Below are 18,570 nucleotides of genomic sequence, written 5' to 3'. Positions count from 1 at the left end.
AAGTGGAATTATCCTTTATTTCCTTTCCACTGATGTCATCTCTGATTGTCTGCAGGTGAGGACTACAGAGGTCGGTTCACCATCAACAGTCACACCGGAGCCATTAGCACCACACAGGTCCTTGACCGGGAGGAAATGCAGAATTACACACTCACCATCCAGGCCCGTGACTATGGCCCCACCCCACTCAGCTCCTTCACCCAGCTCCATCTGGTGCTGCTGGACCAGAACGATAACATCCCTTCCTTTACCCGCAAGAACTATCATGCCTCTATCAGCGAGGGCCTCCCCGCAGGAGCTGAAGTCCTGCGTGTAAGTGCGTCGGATCCTGACGAAGGGTCTAACGGGGAAGTGACCTACTCCCTGACAGATGATAACAGCCAAGGGGCCTTTTTAATCGACGCCTTCACGGGAGCGATCCGCACCACCAGGTCTCTGGACCGAGAGAGCAGAGCTCAGTACAGCCTCAGAGCTGTCGCTACCGATGGATGCACTCAGGGACCGCTGAGCTCTTTGGCGTCGGTCACCATACAGGTGGAGGACGTGAACGACAACATGCCGGTCTGTGAGCAGACTCCCTTCAACGCGTGGGTTTCCATGAGGACGCTGGCGAACCAGATAGTTACCACAGTGACAGCAGCAGATGGGGATCAGGGTGAGAATGGGACGATACATTATGCGTTATCAGACGAGGACAATCTGTTTGACATCAACACAGAGACTGGAGAGATTTCGCTGAGAAGACGAGTGAGAGCGGGTTTCTCTGGGAGGAAGCTGCAAGTTGTCGTTTCAGACAGAGGACATCCTGCTCTGACCTCTACCTGCCTGGTTTTTATCCATCTGAAGGGAGAACACGAAGGACTGCAGTTCACAAGCAAAGTCTACAACGCCAGTGTCAAGGAGAACAGCAGAGCTGGTACGTTGTATCTGTTTGTCTTGTTTTCACCGATACCACTGAACAGCTCAGTCATTGTTTTTGTCTTTTTCTTTCTAAAGGCACTTGGATTGCAAAGGTGGAGGCCAACGACCAAAGCAGCAGCAGACAAAGAATAACATACACCATATTTAGCGGCAACGAGAACCAGGTTTTCTCCATTAACCGTCACACTGGTAATTAAAATGTTAATTTCTAAATACAACTTTTTAACCAATAAAACCGTCTAATCCCGCAATTTAGGTTTTCTGTTAGTTTTTTGTATTATCCCTAAATTACCCCTTTTCAAAAAAAAATAAATCAGCTTTTCTGGTCCTTCTGCATTTTTTAATACATACGTATTTCAAAACCATGTATGATTTTATCATATTTTCCCCCAAATTCCTTTTTTTGACTCACGTCTACATAAAGTAACCGTGCAGACACACCAAGTCAAATACACAATCTCATACTGATGTTGGACTGAACGTTCACCACAAAAACTTGAACCTAAAAGTACTTCTGTCGACACCTTTGTTGTCAGATTGAAAGCTGTGTTTTTCTTTCCACTACTTTACCATGACTTTTCTATTATTTGGTGAAAAGAGGCCAAAGAGGAAAAGGCCCTGTTCACAGAAGGGCGTGAAGTAAGATGTCAATTAAGATTATGATTTGTGTTTTTAAAAATAAACCTTATTGGCTTGATATTAACTGAGCTGTACTTCCTTTTGAGTGCAGCTTTTACCTTCATGTTACCGTCTTATGTAGGTGAAATCCGAGTGCAGAAGGATTACTCTCTGGACTTTGAGGTGAACCCCCACATCCAGCTGGTGGTGCTGGCTGACAGTGGGCTGCAGACAGCTCACTGCAGGGTCTCCATCACTCTGGTGGACATCAATGACAACGCACCACAGTTTGAACACAGCAGCTACAGGACAGCTGTCTGGGAGGGCCAAGTGCACAATACCTACATTATGCAGGTAAACTTTCGGTAATAACGCCCTCATTGATGTGAGATGCATGCAGTGATCCCTCTAATACTGACCGCTTCTCATATTTTGAACAGGTGTTTGCCTCCGATGCTGACAGCGGCATGAACGGCCAGATTGAATACTCCATTCTCTCTGGTAACCTTAATGGAGCTTTCATTTTGGACTCTGTACGAGGAATCCTTGCGACCAATGTTTTACTGGACCGCGAGATCACTCCATCATACAAGTATGCTCAAACTGCTCAATAAAAAATATTAAGTAAAACTTTATTGCACACATAAAATTGATTCTACTTCCAAAATGGAATCAGCTACAGTTGCATGTTTCTTCTACTTCTTCGTAAATGTTAAAGCATTTTAACTGGCGTAGTACAGCAATTATTTTGGTGGCATTTTACAATCTTCCTACAGTCCTGGTGAAAAGAAGATACACCTTCTTTCATTTCTAAGCTTTTACGTATCAGGATATAATAAAAATGATCTGGTTCTTAGCAGGTCTTAAGCTCGGATAAATACAATATCAGATAAATCACAAAACGGGGCATATTGCACCCACTCTGCCTCCTGAGCTGCAAAACTTCTGGAACAATGTCTGCTGGACAGATAAGATCAAATGTCTTGTTAGGTGAAAACCACACACAGCATATTAGCAATAGTCAAGTGTGTGGTGATTTGGGACCTGGGCACCTCGTATACCAAGTCATCTAGACTCAAATATGAGGCCATGTGCCTGACAGGTGAAGTCTGAAATTGGGTCATGTAACAGGAAATAGATCCCAAGCACAGCAGCAAATCTACAAAACAAAAGGGAAAAGAATGAAGGCGTTGCAGTGACTCAGTGAAAGTCCAGACCTCATACTGATAGAAATGCTGTGGCAGGACCTTAAGAGAGCTGTGCACAAACAAAGTACCTCAAACCTCAATAAGCTGAAAAAACATTGCAGAATGAGCCAAATTTCCTCCACTACCATGTGAGAGGCTGATAAAGTCATACAAAAACGATTAGTTCAGGTTGTTGCTGCCAAAGTTGGTGCTACAAGCTACTGAATGATGGAGTGTGCTGAGGTTTTTCACACACTGTTTGGCTTAGTTTTGATAAATAACTAATGATATGGTGTAATGTGTTGTTGCTCATCTGAGGTTGTATTTATCTGATCTTAAGACCTGCTAAGGACCAGATTATTTTTATTTTATTTTTATTTGTAAAATGTTAGAACTGAAAGAGGGCGTACTTTTTTCTACCATGACTACAGGTGAAGATTTTCAGGATTCAAGGTAGCAGCAGTTTGGTTTTTTTTTTTGGTTTTTTTTTACAAAGTACTGATTTGTCTCTTTTACAAGAAGGGGCCAAGACAACGTAATAAATCTGAATTAAGCCACCCATGGAGCCTGTAGTTACAACTGACAGTAAGCCTAACCCTCTTCACTGCACTGGTCTTCCATTTCTTTGAAAGGCAGAAAGGAATAAGATAAGATAACCTTTATTAGTCCCACACGTGGGAAATTTGTTTTGTCACAGCAGGAAGTGGACAGTGCAAAAGTTATGAGGCAAAAATTAGAATACAATAAGAATAAATACAGTACACAACTGTACAGAATAGAATAAAATAAAATACTATATACAGTAGAATAAAATAAATATACAATAAGATAAAAATAGAATACAAATACAAATACTATATACAACTGAGTAAAAATACAACGATGACAGAAAGGATTATTGCACTTAGTATTATTGCATATGTATGGATGTGTGTGCTTGATCAGTTAAAGTCTTTATTATGGAGTCTGACAGCAGTGGGGAGGAAAGACCTGCGAAATCTCTCCGTCCCACACCGTGGGTGCCGCAGTCTCCCACTGAAGGAGCTGCTCAGTGCTGTCACAGTCTGCTGCATGGGGTGGGAGATGTTGTCCAACAGGGATGACAGCTTAGCCGCCGTTCTCCTGTCACTCACCACCTCCACTGGGTCCAGAGGGCATCCTAGAACAGAGCTGGCCCTTCGGATCACCCTGTTCAGTCTCTTCCTGTCCCCAGCAGAGATGCTGCCGCCCCAGCAGACCACGCCATAAAAGATAGCAGAAGCCACAACAGAGTCATAGAATTTCTTCAGGAGTGGGCCCTCCACTCCAAACGACCTGAGTCTCCGCAGCAGGTACAGCCTGCTCTGCCCTTTCCTGTAGAGGGCGTCTGAGTTATGAGTCCAGTCCAGTCTATTGTTCAGATGAACACCAAGGTACCTGTAGCTGTCCACAGCCTCAATGTCCATACCTTGGATGGAATAAGACTTGACTAACTTTTCCTCCTCCACATTACAATAAAACAGGATTATATCTTTGTGATTGTGGGTGTAACCAAGAAACTCTGTTTTACTCTGAGTCAACAGGCCCGCTCAGCTGAAAAATGGATTTGAGAATTTGACTAAAGCTCAGTTGTATTATTTGCTAATTTCCTACCTTTCTATATTACAGGCTGGTTCTACAGGCAGCAGACAGGGGGAATCCTCCACTGAGCAGCACCGCCACCGTTAGGGTCCAAGTGGTAGATGTCAACGACAACAGCCCTGCCATTCCCCCCATGGATCCTGTACTTATAACTGAGAGTAAGCCTAACTCCTGTCAATGCACTGCTCTTCCATTTCTTTGAATGGCAGAATCTCTTCAGTACATCAATACTTACAGTTTTTGTAGGACAAGATTTAAATCCAAGTTCATTGTAGTTTAAACTACAATCTGCTATTCTCTGCCTAGATCTGCCAGCAGGATACATGGTGACCCAAGTGACTGCAAATGACGTTGACCTGAGCTCGACTATCACCTACAGCTTCTCAGACAACAGCAGCACCAATATTCCCTTTGCTATCGACCGGTATACTGGCGTCATTACCCTGACTCGAGCCCTGGACTATGAGGAGCAGACAGAGTACACTCTGACGGTCTGGGCATCTGACTCAATTCACCAGACCAATGGAGAGGTTAAAGTTCAAGTGCTCGATGTCAATGACAACGCTCCAGCGTTCACCCAGGACTCCTACCAGGTGCAGATACAAGATTTTTCAGTCAGATGGTTGAAAGCATTCATAATCTTAATTATGTGGTACTCAAAATATTCCCCCATATATATAGATATATAGATATAAAATAAATATTCCCCCCTCTAGCAGAGGCCTGCGCTCTTCTGGACAGCACCTTATATACCATATACCAGCACCACATATATAATAACTCATCAAAGTTTGGATTGGATCATTTTCCTAAAAGCCCGTGGCCTAATTGAATGAAAGTTAGAAAAGGAGGTGGAATATGTAAAGAGTAAAAACTTTCAGTAGATTCAGAAAACTTTCTGCAGATGTGATTTGCTCTTTGTTTTTCTCTTGGAGGTGGAGTTATCAGAGCTGGTCTCAGCAGACACGTTTGTCGTGTCCGTGTCAGCTACCGACAGAGATTCTGAACTCAATGGCAAGATCAACTACAGACTGCTTTCATCTCCCCTGCAAGGCTTTTACATCCAGCCAGAGGATGGTAAGGAACGGTGCAACTCATGAAAAGGGAAAGTGCTCCCATACATGATGTATGAACACTGACAGCAAACGATTACTCTATACTCTTTGCGCACATGTATATGGCACATGCAGTATCTAAGTATACCAGAGTTACTATACTCTATACTCATACTCTACTGATATCAAATGTTATGACTGTCTAGTGGTATGATTTCTATATTTAGGAGTTGCTCTCTACATTGAAGGTATCTTTACTTGCACAGTTAAAGTCATGCATGCCTTAACCAACGGCACACTGAAAACCTGACTGGGAGCAGCTCAGGATACAGCAGGAAATGATACTTGGACTTTTTCTTCTGCCAGTAGCATTTTAGCAATGTGGAAATATATTTTTGAAGTCTTGTGCTAGTGAGGTTCTTGGACAAGAGCAAAAAAAAGCCGATTAGAAGTCAGCAAGATAGAGTGCTTTGGATGAGCCGTGCCTGTGTTATTATCTCCCTTTTAAGAATCCCTAAACCCAAGAAAGAAGATAAATCCTACATAGCTGAAACCAAACCAGCTCCCCTCAGTTCTGGCCAGTTCTCTTTCACTTAAGAGTAATTTATGGGCTTTTACCAGGTTTGAACCCCAAATTTAATATCAGAGAAATGCATTTGCCCTGTTTTGTGGTGAGATGCACTAATGGAAATTTGCAGCAATGTTGCCGAGTATGGTGTTTTCTGTGGTACGGTGTGTCTCTGTTAGAGTAGAGCCTCAGAGTGAATGCAATCGTCCTGTAGAAAACCTTAAGTGGCACTGAAGTGGAATAATAAATTAGATGAACAGACACTTTGTTGCATTTCACCAAGAAAATTGCCCTTCCAGTCAGCACATGGAAATAATGTTGCAATGCTGTGTCTAATGACCACGGTAGTTTTGATTTAACCCTTAATAAATTGATAGATTGTTACAATACACTGATCTTAAGAGGAGCAAATCCTTCAACTGTATATTTCTTAAACTGAAGGCCAGGTCTTTGAATTCAGTGAAGAATATTTTGGTCTAAATGACCATATAACCATGTATTTATTTGCTTCCTGATATGAGCTTCTTTTCATATCAGGATTGTCCACCTTTCTTAGTCTCCGAGTGCTTCTTGAAATATCCAGTGTGCATTGGGATCATTATTCTGCTGCATTGAGTCTGTTAATCCATCTTCACAAAGAAAAATGAAGCATCTGGTGTTGTGCTGCTCCTCCTGGGTCAGATGAAGTCCATTCAGGGAAAGTGACCAACTCCAAAATAACCAAAAAAAAACCCTTGAAAGTTCCCACCAGCATGTTGCACTGTGGATTTTTCTTCCATGGCAGAGTCATTATCTCTAGTCTTTGTTTTCTTGTATACACATTTCGGTTGCTACCATAAGCTGAGAGAAGAACAGTTTGTTTAGAAATCACTATGGGTGCTTTACAGATTACACTTGATTTAGTCATTTCTATATCTGTGATGAAGTTTTCTGTCCGTCGGGCTTGATGTAGTGATCTTCTGATTACTTTTCGTCTAACAAATCTTGCTTTACAAAAATATTCTATTGTTCTCCCTACCGAGAGGAGGAGGGGTAGATACCAAAAACAGCTCCAACTCATGGTCACACTAAAGTCAGTAAAACTTTATTTTACCCACATTTTTTTATAGATCGTCTTCAAATTCCACAACCTCATATTAGACCTCGGGTGGCATGACTGCCTTGGTTGGCTAAACATTTGACCTTTGTTGTTAGCGCCAAAGATCAAAGTTGACCTTGGAAAAATAATTTCAAGTAACCATTTTGAGTAATATATCGTATGAAAGGGCATGGAGGGAGCTGTACAACTTACTCTTTAGGTTTTCAATGTAACGCCTTATGATGTCACAAAGACACCGTAACAGGCTGATGTCGTCATATTGTAATGAAAGCAGGCTGACGTCAGCATGTTGTAATAAAAACATCTAAGTTTTAGTTTAGCCCCTGGCCTTCGGTGGAGTTGTGCTCTCAGTGTTCTTGTTTTACTATGTTCTGTTTTAAGGGTTGTCAAATTATCTGATTATTACCAGATTTGTTGGTCATGTTTTTACATGTGGTTTCAGACATTCGGATCCACAACATTTTGAATCATGTTACTGACTACCTGAAGTTTTATCTTTGTTCCCGTGCTTGCCAGTATATATATTAAAACTTATTATTAGATGCAGCAATGTATTTCTGTCATAGATGGTCATAGCTGGGAAGACTGCAGGCCAAACCAAAACCAAAGTACTAAACTATGGGCTAAACTTCCAAAGAGTTAAAGAGTTTTGCAATATTTGGCATGTATTGTAAAAAAAATATATATATTATTTCCCCTTGTTGAAAAACAAAGATGTGAATAAAGCCTTTATATTAATTTAGCCTTTATTTTAAGCCTATGATTATATGCTAATAGTCCTGTTTGTGACTGTTACTGCCTTTAGTAACAGTCATGAATGTTAGAACCATTATCAATACAACAATATCAACTGGTCCTTTAAAGCAACTCATTAACTGATGGGAATATATTCTATTTTGCAGGGTCTATTTTTACTAACAAGCCCTTAAAGGCCATCACAAACAGCAACCTGATCCATCTTCTGGTTGAAGCAAGAGATGGAGGAGATCCTATGCACTCCACCGTTACCTCCATAGACGTGCTGATTTTGGACACCAACGACCACGAACCTTCGTTTTACCAGGACATATACACACTCACCGTCCCGGAGGACACGCCTATAGACACTACCCTGCTGACTCTTTCTGCAGAGGACCAAGACTGGAGCCCTGAAAATACCTATTTGGACTATACCATCACCGGAGGAAATGAGGAGAAAAGATTCTGTCTGGAAGTAAAAATGGTTCAGATTGAGAATCAGATTAAAAATGTTGGAAAGCTTGTTCTTTGCAACGCTTTAGACCGTGAAACTACTGAGAGCTATGCATTAACAGTGAGCGTTTCTGATCGAGGAATGCCTCCACTGAACAGCTCTACCGTCGTCATGGTGACTGTAACAGACTGCAATGACAATGTCCCTGTGTTTTCCAGCACAGAGTACCATGCACAAGTAAGTGAAAACAGCCAGTTAGGTACCAAACTGGTCCAGGTCAGTGCCCACGATCCCGACCTCGGAACCAATGGCCTGGTGCGGTATGATATAATTTCTGGGAACAGTAAAGGTCACCTTAAGCTTGATCCTCAGTCTGGCCTCTTAGTAGTCAACAACTCTCTCGACTATGAAAAAGACTCGAAATACATCCTCACCATCAGAGCATCGGATGGTGGCAAATCATCTGAAAACCATAAAGTGGCATTTACGATTGTCTTCATCGCGGTGTTGGATGAGAATGACAATACCCCATATTTCATGTTTCCTACAGTTAACTGTTCTGTGCTGGAGAACCTCCCTGCATTTACCCATGTATGTTCTGTTCACGCTGTTGACAATGACTTAGGCCCTTATGGGCAGCTCACCTACTCTGTTATGTCCTCCTGCTTCATGAACTATGGCAGCGGTAACCCAGAGAGGAAGGAGGCCTTTGCCATCGATCCCCTGACAGGCGACATTCACACCAGACAAACCTTTGACTACGAACGAGAAAGCGAGTACTGTTTTATAGTGGAAGCCAGAGATAAAGGTGACAAAGCTGCTACAGTGAGAGTCCAAGTAAATATCAAGGGAGTGGATGAATTTAGTCCGGTCTTTACCCAGAAGCAGTATCACTTTCTGTTGCCAGAAAACGTCAAGCCTGGTGATACGGTCGGTTACGTGATGGCAATGGACCATGATGGAGGTGTGGACGGGGTGGTGGAGTACTCACTTGTGAATTCATCACCTTTTTTCTCCATTAACAGAACAATTGGGGCTATCTTTGTTTCTGGTCCTGTGTATCATAGGGCAGGCAGCCAGGACATGGTAGAACTGGTTGTTTCTGCAGCTAGTCCTAGATTAGGCTCCAGGACTACAACCTGCCTGGTTTTTGTCAATATCTCTAGTTCAGCTGAAGCACTAACTGGAGTCCCCCTGGATACTCATATGCTCAGTTTGACTGTTTCATTAATCATGTTTCTCTTTCTGCTTATCCTTTTTGTGAGCTTGGTTCTCAGATGTAAGCTCAAAGATGCAGCCATCAGAAAGGCTGCTGCCATTGCTACGCACTTGAGCCATGGCACAAGCTCGCTCACGAGACATAATAACCAAACACAAAGTTCCATGTCTTTGCATGACATTACACGCCCAAGCATCATGGTGACTAAAATGGACATCTCAAACCCATATAATCCATCAGACTCGAGCGGGCGAGGTTCAGCGGAAGGCGAGACAGCCGAGGACCAGGAGATCAAGTGGATCAACGAATACCCCTGCCGTAAAAGAAACGAATCTGCCCAGAAGTCCACAGAGATCCCAGACTCTGCCTTACTAGGAGATAATATCTCTTGCAGTTCCATCGATGTAGGACCAGAGCACATCTTATCAGTCAATAAATGTTTAGTCTCAGGGATAGCCAGCACAGAAAGTCTCTACCACTTCAAAGAGGAAGGAGGCGGCGAGGGACTACTTCCTGGAATACTCGGGATGAGAGATTTAAAGGAGAACATGGGGATAAAAGGGTTCGCCCCCCTTTCTGAAGCCCAGGCTTCTGCAGATTCTCTCTCCTCGCTGGTGTTTCTAGACGAGGAGTTGCAAGGTAGCTACTGCTGGGACTACCTTTTGGACTGGGAACCCCGTTTCCAGACTCTAGCCTCCGTATTTACTGATATTGGGATGCTCCCTGATGAGGAACTTGAAGGTGACCGTGAGGACTTAGCAGCAGAATCGAGTTGTCTCATGTACCCACCACCTCTTATAACAGGGGTAGCACAGCAGGGCATAAGGACCGTTCCTCCACGAAAGCCAGGGCGTGTGCCAAGCATCGTCAGACGACCCTCTTACCGGAAATATGCTTATTCCCCCTTAGCCAGGAACACTGGACTTACCCCTTCAGCTATGACACCTAATTTCTCCCCATCACTGTCTTCGCTCACTATAAGGACCCCCAGTGCCTCACCAGTTGTCTCAGACACTGGAGTTGGGGGGATCAGACTTGAATCAGGACCCCTCACTGCTAGCCTTTTAGAGGCAGAAATACAGGTATAGCCAAAGATTTTAAGTGACATCACTTTCATTTACGATTCACCTTTTGAAGATTTTTTTGGGAGACACTGCACAGTTTGGTTGTGATTTTGCTGATATTCAGATATATTCCTGGTATCATTTCCATAATAGTCTCATTGTCCACTTGTAGGGTTTTAAGGGGTGATACAGTAATACAACACAATAATATCCTATTGAAGTTATTGTAGTGGTTTGCATTCCGGGCGAAATCGTAACTCACTTCAGTAAAAATACTAAATTAATATCTGGAAAACCCGGACTGAAACCTGTCTTGCATTATATCCTTGTTATGTACATGTCTGAAAAAGAGCAGATGTTCTAGTCAGCAATTAATTACCGAATGTTTTATTGTAAACATGTATATGAGCAGAAAATGAAACACTTTGTTATTGCAGTTGGTTGCAGCTTCTAAATGGAAACTTTTTCATGGTTGATTTAACTTTAATAACCAAAGAAAGGCAATATTTTTCTGCGGTTAGCTATGTTAGCTGCTTCCTGGAATAATAAAAAATGGTATTTTGAATCCAGGCCTTTTTGCCTCCCCTTTTCATATAATCTCTCAATAAATCCCAGTGAGAAACAGAATACATTTTATTCCTTCAATTTAATACTTTAATACTTTTGAAGCTAAAAGAAAGACTGGGTTAGTGCAGCTATCTCTCAAAACCAAAATGCAGTTCAGGAATTCCTCACTGGTACGAAGTTTATACAGATTGTACTGTTTCTGCTGTCTCTATTCCTGAACCAGCTCCAGATTTTTGTCATTTTCTCATGATATATATTCATGATTGTTTCTGTGTGCTGTCTGTAAACTTTGGCCACCCTGTTAATAAACAGAACTTTAGGTATAATTTTCAGAGAAATGTATAATCTAATCTAAAACATTTGTAAGTAAATAATTTGTAATAAAAAAGTTTCTCTTGGGCTTTTTTGTGCTACCGAGTTTCTTTAGGATAATTTGATTTGCATGTGTACGTATTTCCTCATTTCCAGTGATAAAAATGTTTTTTCGTCACTGTAACTGAGAATTAGTGACATGAACCAGTAATAAAGACAGGATTCTTGTGGTGGGGCAATAATAAAACAGCTCTTTAAAGGCATTTTTGCAACAAATACATTAAACTTTTATGATGTGTTTTCCCAGGATATTGCATTTTACGCTTCAGACGGTTTTCTTTTCATGAATCTGGTCTTTCACATGGTCAGCTTCAATATTTTGCATCTGAACAGCAACAAGAGGTTAAATTCTTTGATAATACTTTACATAAGAAAAATGGGATAAAGGTTTTCAAACTATGTGAACACTTGTGGTGGTGTGCAGCGCTATCACAGATTCTGTTCTTATTCTTCACTTTTAGGATCCTGATGTAAACATTTACATCCTGTGTAAATGCTTTTTATAGACCAACACTATAATATGTGTACACTCTCGAACCACTTTGTTAGGTACACCTGTTAAAGTGTTTTTTAATGCAAATATGTGTCTATCAGCCAATCAAAGGGCAGCAAATCAGTCCATTTAGGCACATAGACATGGTCAAGATGACCTGCTAAAGTTCAAACTGAGCATCAGAATGATGATTGAAGTTACTTTGCCAGTCCTTTAGTATTTCAATTGTCCACACAACCATTTCCAGGGTTTACAAATATACAGCAGCAGCAAATCTTTGCCTGGTAATTAAACATCAAAACATCAGAGTCTGGCTTTTCTAATGTGAACATTAATTCAGGTTATGAAACAAACTGATTAAAATAGAGGAAAGCCAATATCATCACTAGTATATTTCAACCTAGTACTTACTGATGGATTATAATCCTAATAATGAGTTATTGTTGTTATGTTTCCCCCTTTTATTTCAAGTTTTCGAGACCTCACATCTCTCCTGTCTTGTTTAAATGATCTGAAAGTGGTTCAACATGGCTCCACGTGGTCTGCTGTTAATCCAAGTGTGCTGCCTTTGGGCAACATATGAGCCGAGGAAGCAGAAGAGCTAAAGTCTTTATCAGATAGTTTCACAGAAGATAATAAACAGTCGAGCCTTGAACTATACTGGCCAAGTGTGCCCTGCATGTAGCCACTGAGAGATGTTTAAGTATTTATTGACTTAGCCAGCTTCTCTACTGCACATCGCAGGGCTTTGACAAGCTTTCCACTCTTCTGTATTTGTGATTTCAGTGGGTCTCTGGCCTCAGGACCACAGTGATGAAAGATATCTCTAACTATATCAGGTGATCTGGCAAAGCAAGCTTGTGTGTCTCAGCACATAGCTCAGCAGTCCCTGCACCAATGTTAAGAGTTATTCGGTGGATCTTTATAAAACGCTGCCCATCACTCAGGCAGTCAGGTATGAGTACGTTTACAAAGAAGGGTCAAGAAGTCTCAACCACACTAAAATGTTTCAGTACTTACACGAAAGAAAGAGAGGTTTGTGAATAATGTTGAACACATGCTTGAGAAATGTTAATGTCATATTAGGCTGGCTTAAATCATCAGCATGACCAGATTGTTCAGATTGTTTATCCACCGTGTGCTAAAATATTACATAAATGTTTATGTGGACACAGGGGGACCACATCCCAACAAAGTAAATGTGAGGCACATAGACTATGACTGTGTGCTACAATGCGGGGTGTCCTGCTGAAAAGGTGGTCTAAAAAATCAGAAATATCTCACAAACTGCAGGCTAGAAGTTTGGCGTCCAGCATGTGAAAGACAAATCTACTTGGTTTAACTCGCTCGCTAAAGCATTCCAATAAGCATACGCCAAAGTCTATTTTTATCATGTTATCTGCTATTATTGTTATCTAGCGTCTGTGCGGTCTGGTAACACTCTTTGAGTTTCAGCGGGCTTACGTCACTACGACTCTTTTTGAGCATCACATTTTTTGTGATACTTGGGTAAACTGGTCCTTATGCAGCACGTTTCTATTTTATCTGCGCACTTAAGGCACTTTACACAACTCGCCTCATTCACACATTCATACAAGCATTTTTTTTCTATGTAAGTGCTTTCTATCTAACGATGGATTTGTTAGGAGAGAGCAACTTGGGGTTAGTATCTTTCCCAAGGATTTTTGGCATGTCCCGCTCTATCCCCTGAGCTACAGCCACCCTGTGTCACTTCATGTCATATTTACCATAGTCATGGTAAGCAGCAAAAGACAGTGATAAATAGTGCTGCTATCTTCACAGCCATTAGTTATGACAGCGAGAATTTAGAAAGTATAGAAAACGGGACATCGTCTTACTGAACTGGAAGCCTGAAAGTCAGATTCTGACGCAATGATAGTCTCATTCTGTTTAACTTCAAAGGCCAGACTGACTCTGTGCAATAACCTATTGTTTTATGTTTGAGAGGAGACTTTGTTATACCATAACCCATAGAAGCTGTAGTAGCAGTTTGTCAGGCAAGTAAGTCAGCTTTTGACATGTTAATTGAAGACTTGCTATAGGCTGATTTAAGAGCCATATGTTTTACAACCATTAGATTCTTCTTGACTTCTTCCTGCTGTGCGTCATTAAGCGCAGTACTCGATCTATTTGAAAATTCCAAAGATTCGGCCATCGAGAGGTCTGGAAACGAAGGCAGTCTGTTTTAAACAAAGAAAAGCCACAGCTGCCTCTAAAACCTCCTCCTCTCTTCTACTCCACAACCACTTCAGACACTTCTCTTATGTACACATCTGAGCTCACTCCTTCGCAACAAACATTTAGCACATCTTGAAGCATAGTCACTGAGAGCAGCACTAAACAGTTTCGCCTTCAAAGAGCCGATCGTCTTGTCCCGTCACACCGTTTGACACGTTTTGAACGGTGGATGTTTGGGTCTTGGGATCCAGGAGCATTGCTCCCTGAACAAAGGTGGTAATTCTGCAAACTTTACCTTCTTACAAGTCAGACGTATGCATTCAGCTCAATGAGTGACTCTTTCATTTTTACTGTAACGTGCAGATGGTTGAAGTGTAAATTAAAAGCCTATCGCCTCATGTAAAAACAACATATATATATATTGCCAACAGCTACAGAAACAGACATGTTTCCTGGTGTGCACAAAGAGAAAAGTCTGTTTATTGTGTATTTTGGGTGAGACTGAAGGCAAAGCACAGTACATTTTATTGCTCATTACAAGATGATTTAAGGGTGGCATAAAATGTTCCTAATTCTGATGCGCTCCTCTGGATACGTGATTATGAGAAACTTGAGCTGTGTTTTGGGTAGGAAACTTTTTGTGCGGTTAATTTTATTTGAGCTCAGGACCTGAGACAAAGCTCTTTGTTTTTTATTATATAGAGGGGTTTTTTGTCGTTTATATATTTTGACAAATGCATCACCACAACTACCAATGCAAGGCAACTTATATAAGACTATGAGCTTATACTGGATCCTCTATTGTCGGATCAGGTCGAGCTAATACTATTCCTCCTGAACCAGGTTTTCCTACCAAAAAGGAAGAAAAGAAGAAAAACGCTCGTTCGGCCTGATCAACTGGAAGAAGAGGCACTGACAAATAAAACCCAGCTGTGTTCTCCTCCTGGATTGGATTTCATATTTATCTCTCTTTGCATTCTGTTGAGATATATGCTGGCCTCTAAACAAGTTTTGCATTGTGGTTTCTGGCTCATATCACAGGGGGCTTGAGGCCCTGTGATGCACTGAAAGAATTTAGGTTACTTCAACTTGGCTGAGAAACTGTTTCACGTCGAGGAGCAATCAGGAATACAGCTGAGGTTATAATTAAACTGTTTACATACTCATCATTAAAGGTGTTGATGACTGTTAGGGTTTTTTTTCTCCTTTTGGCAAAACAATCACGATTTAATGGACAAGTATATAGGACACTATACAGGATGCTGCAAGGCATATTTGTGTGTTTTACCTCACACATATGTTTGTGTTTGTGTTTAGCTAATCAGGAAGTTTGAGCAAGGACCAGTTTAATGCAATCATAGGGTTCTGATACTTTATATTATTAGCCATACACATTGGATTTAAAGAAAAAAAAATACAAAGTTTGTAATGCTAGTTCACCTGCTGATACTAGTACATATTGTGAAACAGTAATTTTATAATACACAAATATAGACTATATCCATTACTTGCACTTGGCACAAATGATCCCTAATACATGTGTTTACTACTGAGAAGCATCTGTAACATCAATCTGAGAGCATTAGCTCAAAATCACAATAAAGAGAGTGTTCTCCATTAGCACAATGAAAATTCATACAGACATGATGTGAGATAGCTGAGCAGAGCCAGGAACAAGAGGTTGAAAATGGGGTTCACGCTGCAGAACTGCAGAAACAGACTAGAACTGTTCTGCACATTCATGTTAAGAAGGGAGTTTCCACAGGATTGCATGGAGAACTGAGTAAACTTAATTTAGAGAAAACATCCATATCTCTTAAATATACGAAATGGTTCCTTACAAACAGCAGCACTATTCTCCATTCAAATATAAGTGATAGTTTTACTCTATGCTATTTAAGAGGAAAATGTTGCACTTTGCATTGATTGTTATGAGGACTCCAATCACCTTCTCTAGTACAGTCTGTTTCCAGTTACAGCCTAAAATAGTATATATAGAAATGTCCATAAGACATTTGGTAAAGAAATTTAGTTTACATTGATTCATAAAAGTCATAAAGGTTCGATCATCTTCAAAACTTCTTGAGCACCACAATGAAGCTGTGTCCCAATTAAGAGACTGCACGCTTGAAGTACGCATTTCAAGTGCGGTTACGTCACCGCCACACGATGACGGCTGTCCCAATGCGAAGTGTACTTCAAATGCATACTCCAAATGCGCCGTCGAGTTCCCCAAATATCAAGCGTGGTCCGGTGCACGCTTCGTGTCCCATATATCCCACAATTCATAGCGCGGCGGTGGGTGTGGATAATTTTGGGGGGGGATGTGACAGACTTCATAACAACTTTGTACTTGAAAGCTGTGACAGCTCATACCTTAAACATTTCTGAATGAACTTCAATCAATGATAAACCTTTTTTATTGGAAATTAATTTAAGAGAGTTTAAGTAATATTCAATTTCAATCAAAAACAAATTAAATGATGGGGTTGAGTTTTGAAATTTACATTTATATATATGGAATTTCCCTAATAAGATGGAGCGGCCGAAGAGTGAACTGTCAAAACTACTGAATATGACGTCACTTATTTATGTGCGAATGTTTAATAATTAAAGTCAGTCATATATCCACAAACACAACAAGCTAGTGATATATGTATATGTGATATATGTGATATATATGTGATATATGTGATATATGTATATGTGTGTGTGTGTGTATTTAAATATATATATATATATATATATATATATATCGTAGTGGTTAGACTACACGCCTTTGGAACAGAGGATCGCAAGTTCGATTCCTGCCTGGGGCGTCTGTATCCAGTAAGGGTCCTAAGGCTAGACCCCCTATGCTAAGCAAGCCTACCACAGACATGAGCGAGACAGATAAATATGAAGGCATGCCGGCTCGGACGTCGCCCGGATCAACAAGGTCCGCGTCAGGTGTTGAGGAACCAGGGCACCCTGACGAAAAGTGGGCTACTGGAACAAGAAGGCATCGGTGGGCAAGAGACGAAAACAGGGCGTTGTTGGAATGCTACTATGCAAGTAACCCCGGCGGAAGGGGCTACATGAATAGGATGAGGGACCTATGGATTCTTCGATACCCAACATCCACAATGACGGCGAAACAACTAGTAGCTCAGTGTTCCAACATTCGAAAGAAGGGACTGCTCTCACAGCTAGAGATTGACGAGGTACAACACAAATGCTACGGCAAGGAGGAGTCAGGACGCCAGGTCAGGGGGGAGATATCATCACCCCCACCCGAGATTGGGTACATAGCCCCAAGTGCGATAGGAGAAGGATCGTTGAGTGCGAGAGGAACTGACCTGAAAAATAGGATCATGGCCAAGCTTGAAACCTGGATCCCGCGTAGCCGGTTACCAAGATTACGTGAAGTTCCCTCAGAAGGTCTGCTAGATGATGTTAATGCAGCACTACGGACAATACCTACAACCACGATTACCGACACTAACAAGCTGATCTACAATACGGCAACAGTGATCAGTGAGATGCTTGGCTACAAGTTGAACAGCGACAAGGGGCAGTACCCTCCATGGAGAAGGAGGCTAGAGGGCAAGATCAAAGTAGCACGGAGGGAGGTTAGCCAACTAACGGAGTTGCAGAAAGGTGCGACAAATAAGGTGCCTAAGAAATACAGCAAGCTGTCCATACCTGAGGCCTTGGAAACTGCCAAGCAAAGACTCACAGCCTTGGCCAGCCGCTTGAGGAGGTACACCAGAGAGATAGAAGGCAGGAGAATAAACCAGCTGTTCTCCACAGAACCAGCAAAGGTGTACTCTCAGTGGCAAGGGAACAATAAGAGAACAGCACCACCAAGGCTGGAGACGGAGCAATACTGGAAGAGCATATGGGAGAAGGATGCAACCCATAACGGCAATGCTCAGTGGCTAGAGGATCTGAGGGCTGACCACAGCGACCTCCCTGAACAGGGTCCAGTAACCATCACAGTGGCAGATATCCAAGAAAGGGTCTCCAGTATGAAGAGTTGGACAGCACCAGGGCCCGACATGGTTCACGCCTACTGGCTGAAGAAGCTGACTGCACTCCACGAGCGTCTGGCAGCACAAATGAACCAGATGCTAGTTAACGAGAGACACCCGGAATGGCTAACTGAAGGCCGGACGGTCCTGATCCCCAAGGACCCCAAGAAGGGACCGGTCCCCTCCAACTACCGACCAATAACCTGCCTCAGTACTACATGGAAGCTCCTGTCAGGCATCATATCGGCTAAGATGAACAGGCACATGGGTCAATACATGAGCGGGACACAGAAAGGAATTGGCAAGAATACCAGAGGCGCAAAACACCAGCTACTGGTAGACAGAACAATCAGCCGAGACTGCAAGACCAGACTGACCAACCT

General features: G+C 41.9%; 1 protein-coding gene across 1 annotated transcript in view; it reads left to right on the top strand.

The window, feature by feature from the left end:
* dchs2 (dachsous cadherin-related 2) overlaps window positions 1-10,567 on the top strand; it is a 28,282-nt gene extending 17,715 nt beyond the window's left edge. The window contains exons 13-20 of the mRNA XM_085356567.1: window positions 56-916; window positions 997-1,110; window positions 1,682-1,893; window positions 1,980-2,131; window positions 4,374-4,504; window positions 4,653-4,939; window positions 5,282-5,423; window positions 7,971-10,567. Coding sequence (XP_085212693.1) covers window positions 56-916; window positions 997-1,110; window positions 1,682-1,893; window positions 1,980-2,131; window positions 4,374-4,504; window positions 4,653-4,939; window positions 5,282-5,423; window positions 7,971-10,567 — 4,496 coding nt within the window. The remainder of the gene's footprint in view (window positions 1-55; window positions 917-996; window positions 1,111-1,681; window positions 1,894-1,979; window positions 2,132-4,373; window positions 4,505-4,652; window positions 4,940-5,281; window positions 5,424-7,970) is intronic.
* Window positions 10,568-18,570: the final 8,003 nt, after the last annotated feature.

The sequence above is a fragment of the Diplotaxodon limnothrissa genome, linkage group LG6 (genome assembly GCF_057381915.1).
Source record: "Diplotaxodon limnothrissa isolate DT_005_m linkage group LG6, D_limnothrissa_male_GT1.1, whole genome shotgun sequence".
NCBI classification, from domain to species: Eukaryota; Metazoa; Chordata; class Actinopteri; order Cichliformes; family Cichlidae; genus Diplotaxodon; species Diplotaxodon limnothrissa.
This window is presented reverse-complemented; position numbering and strand designations above follow the sequence as displayed.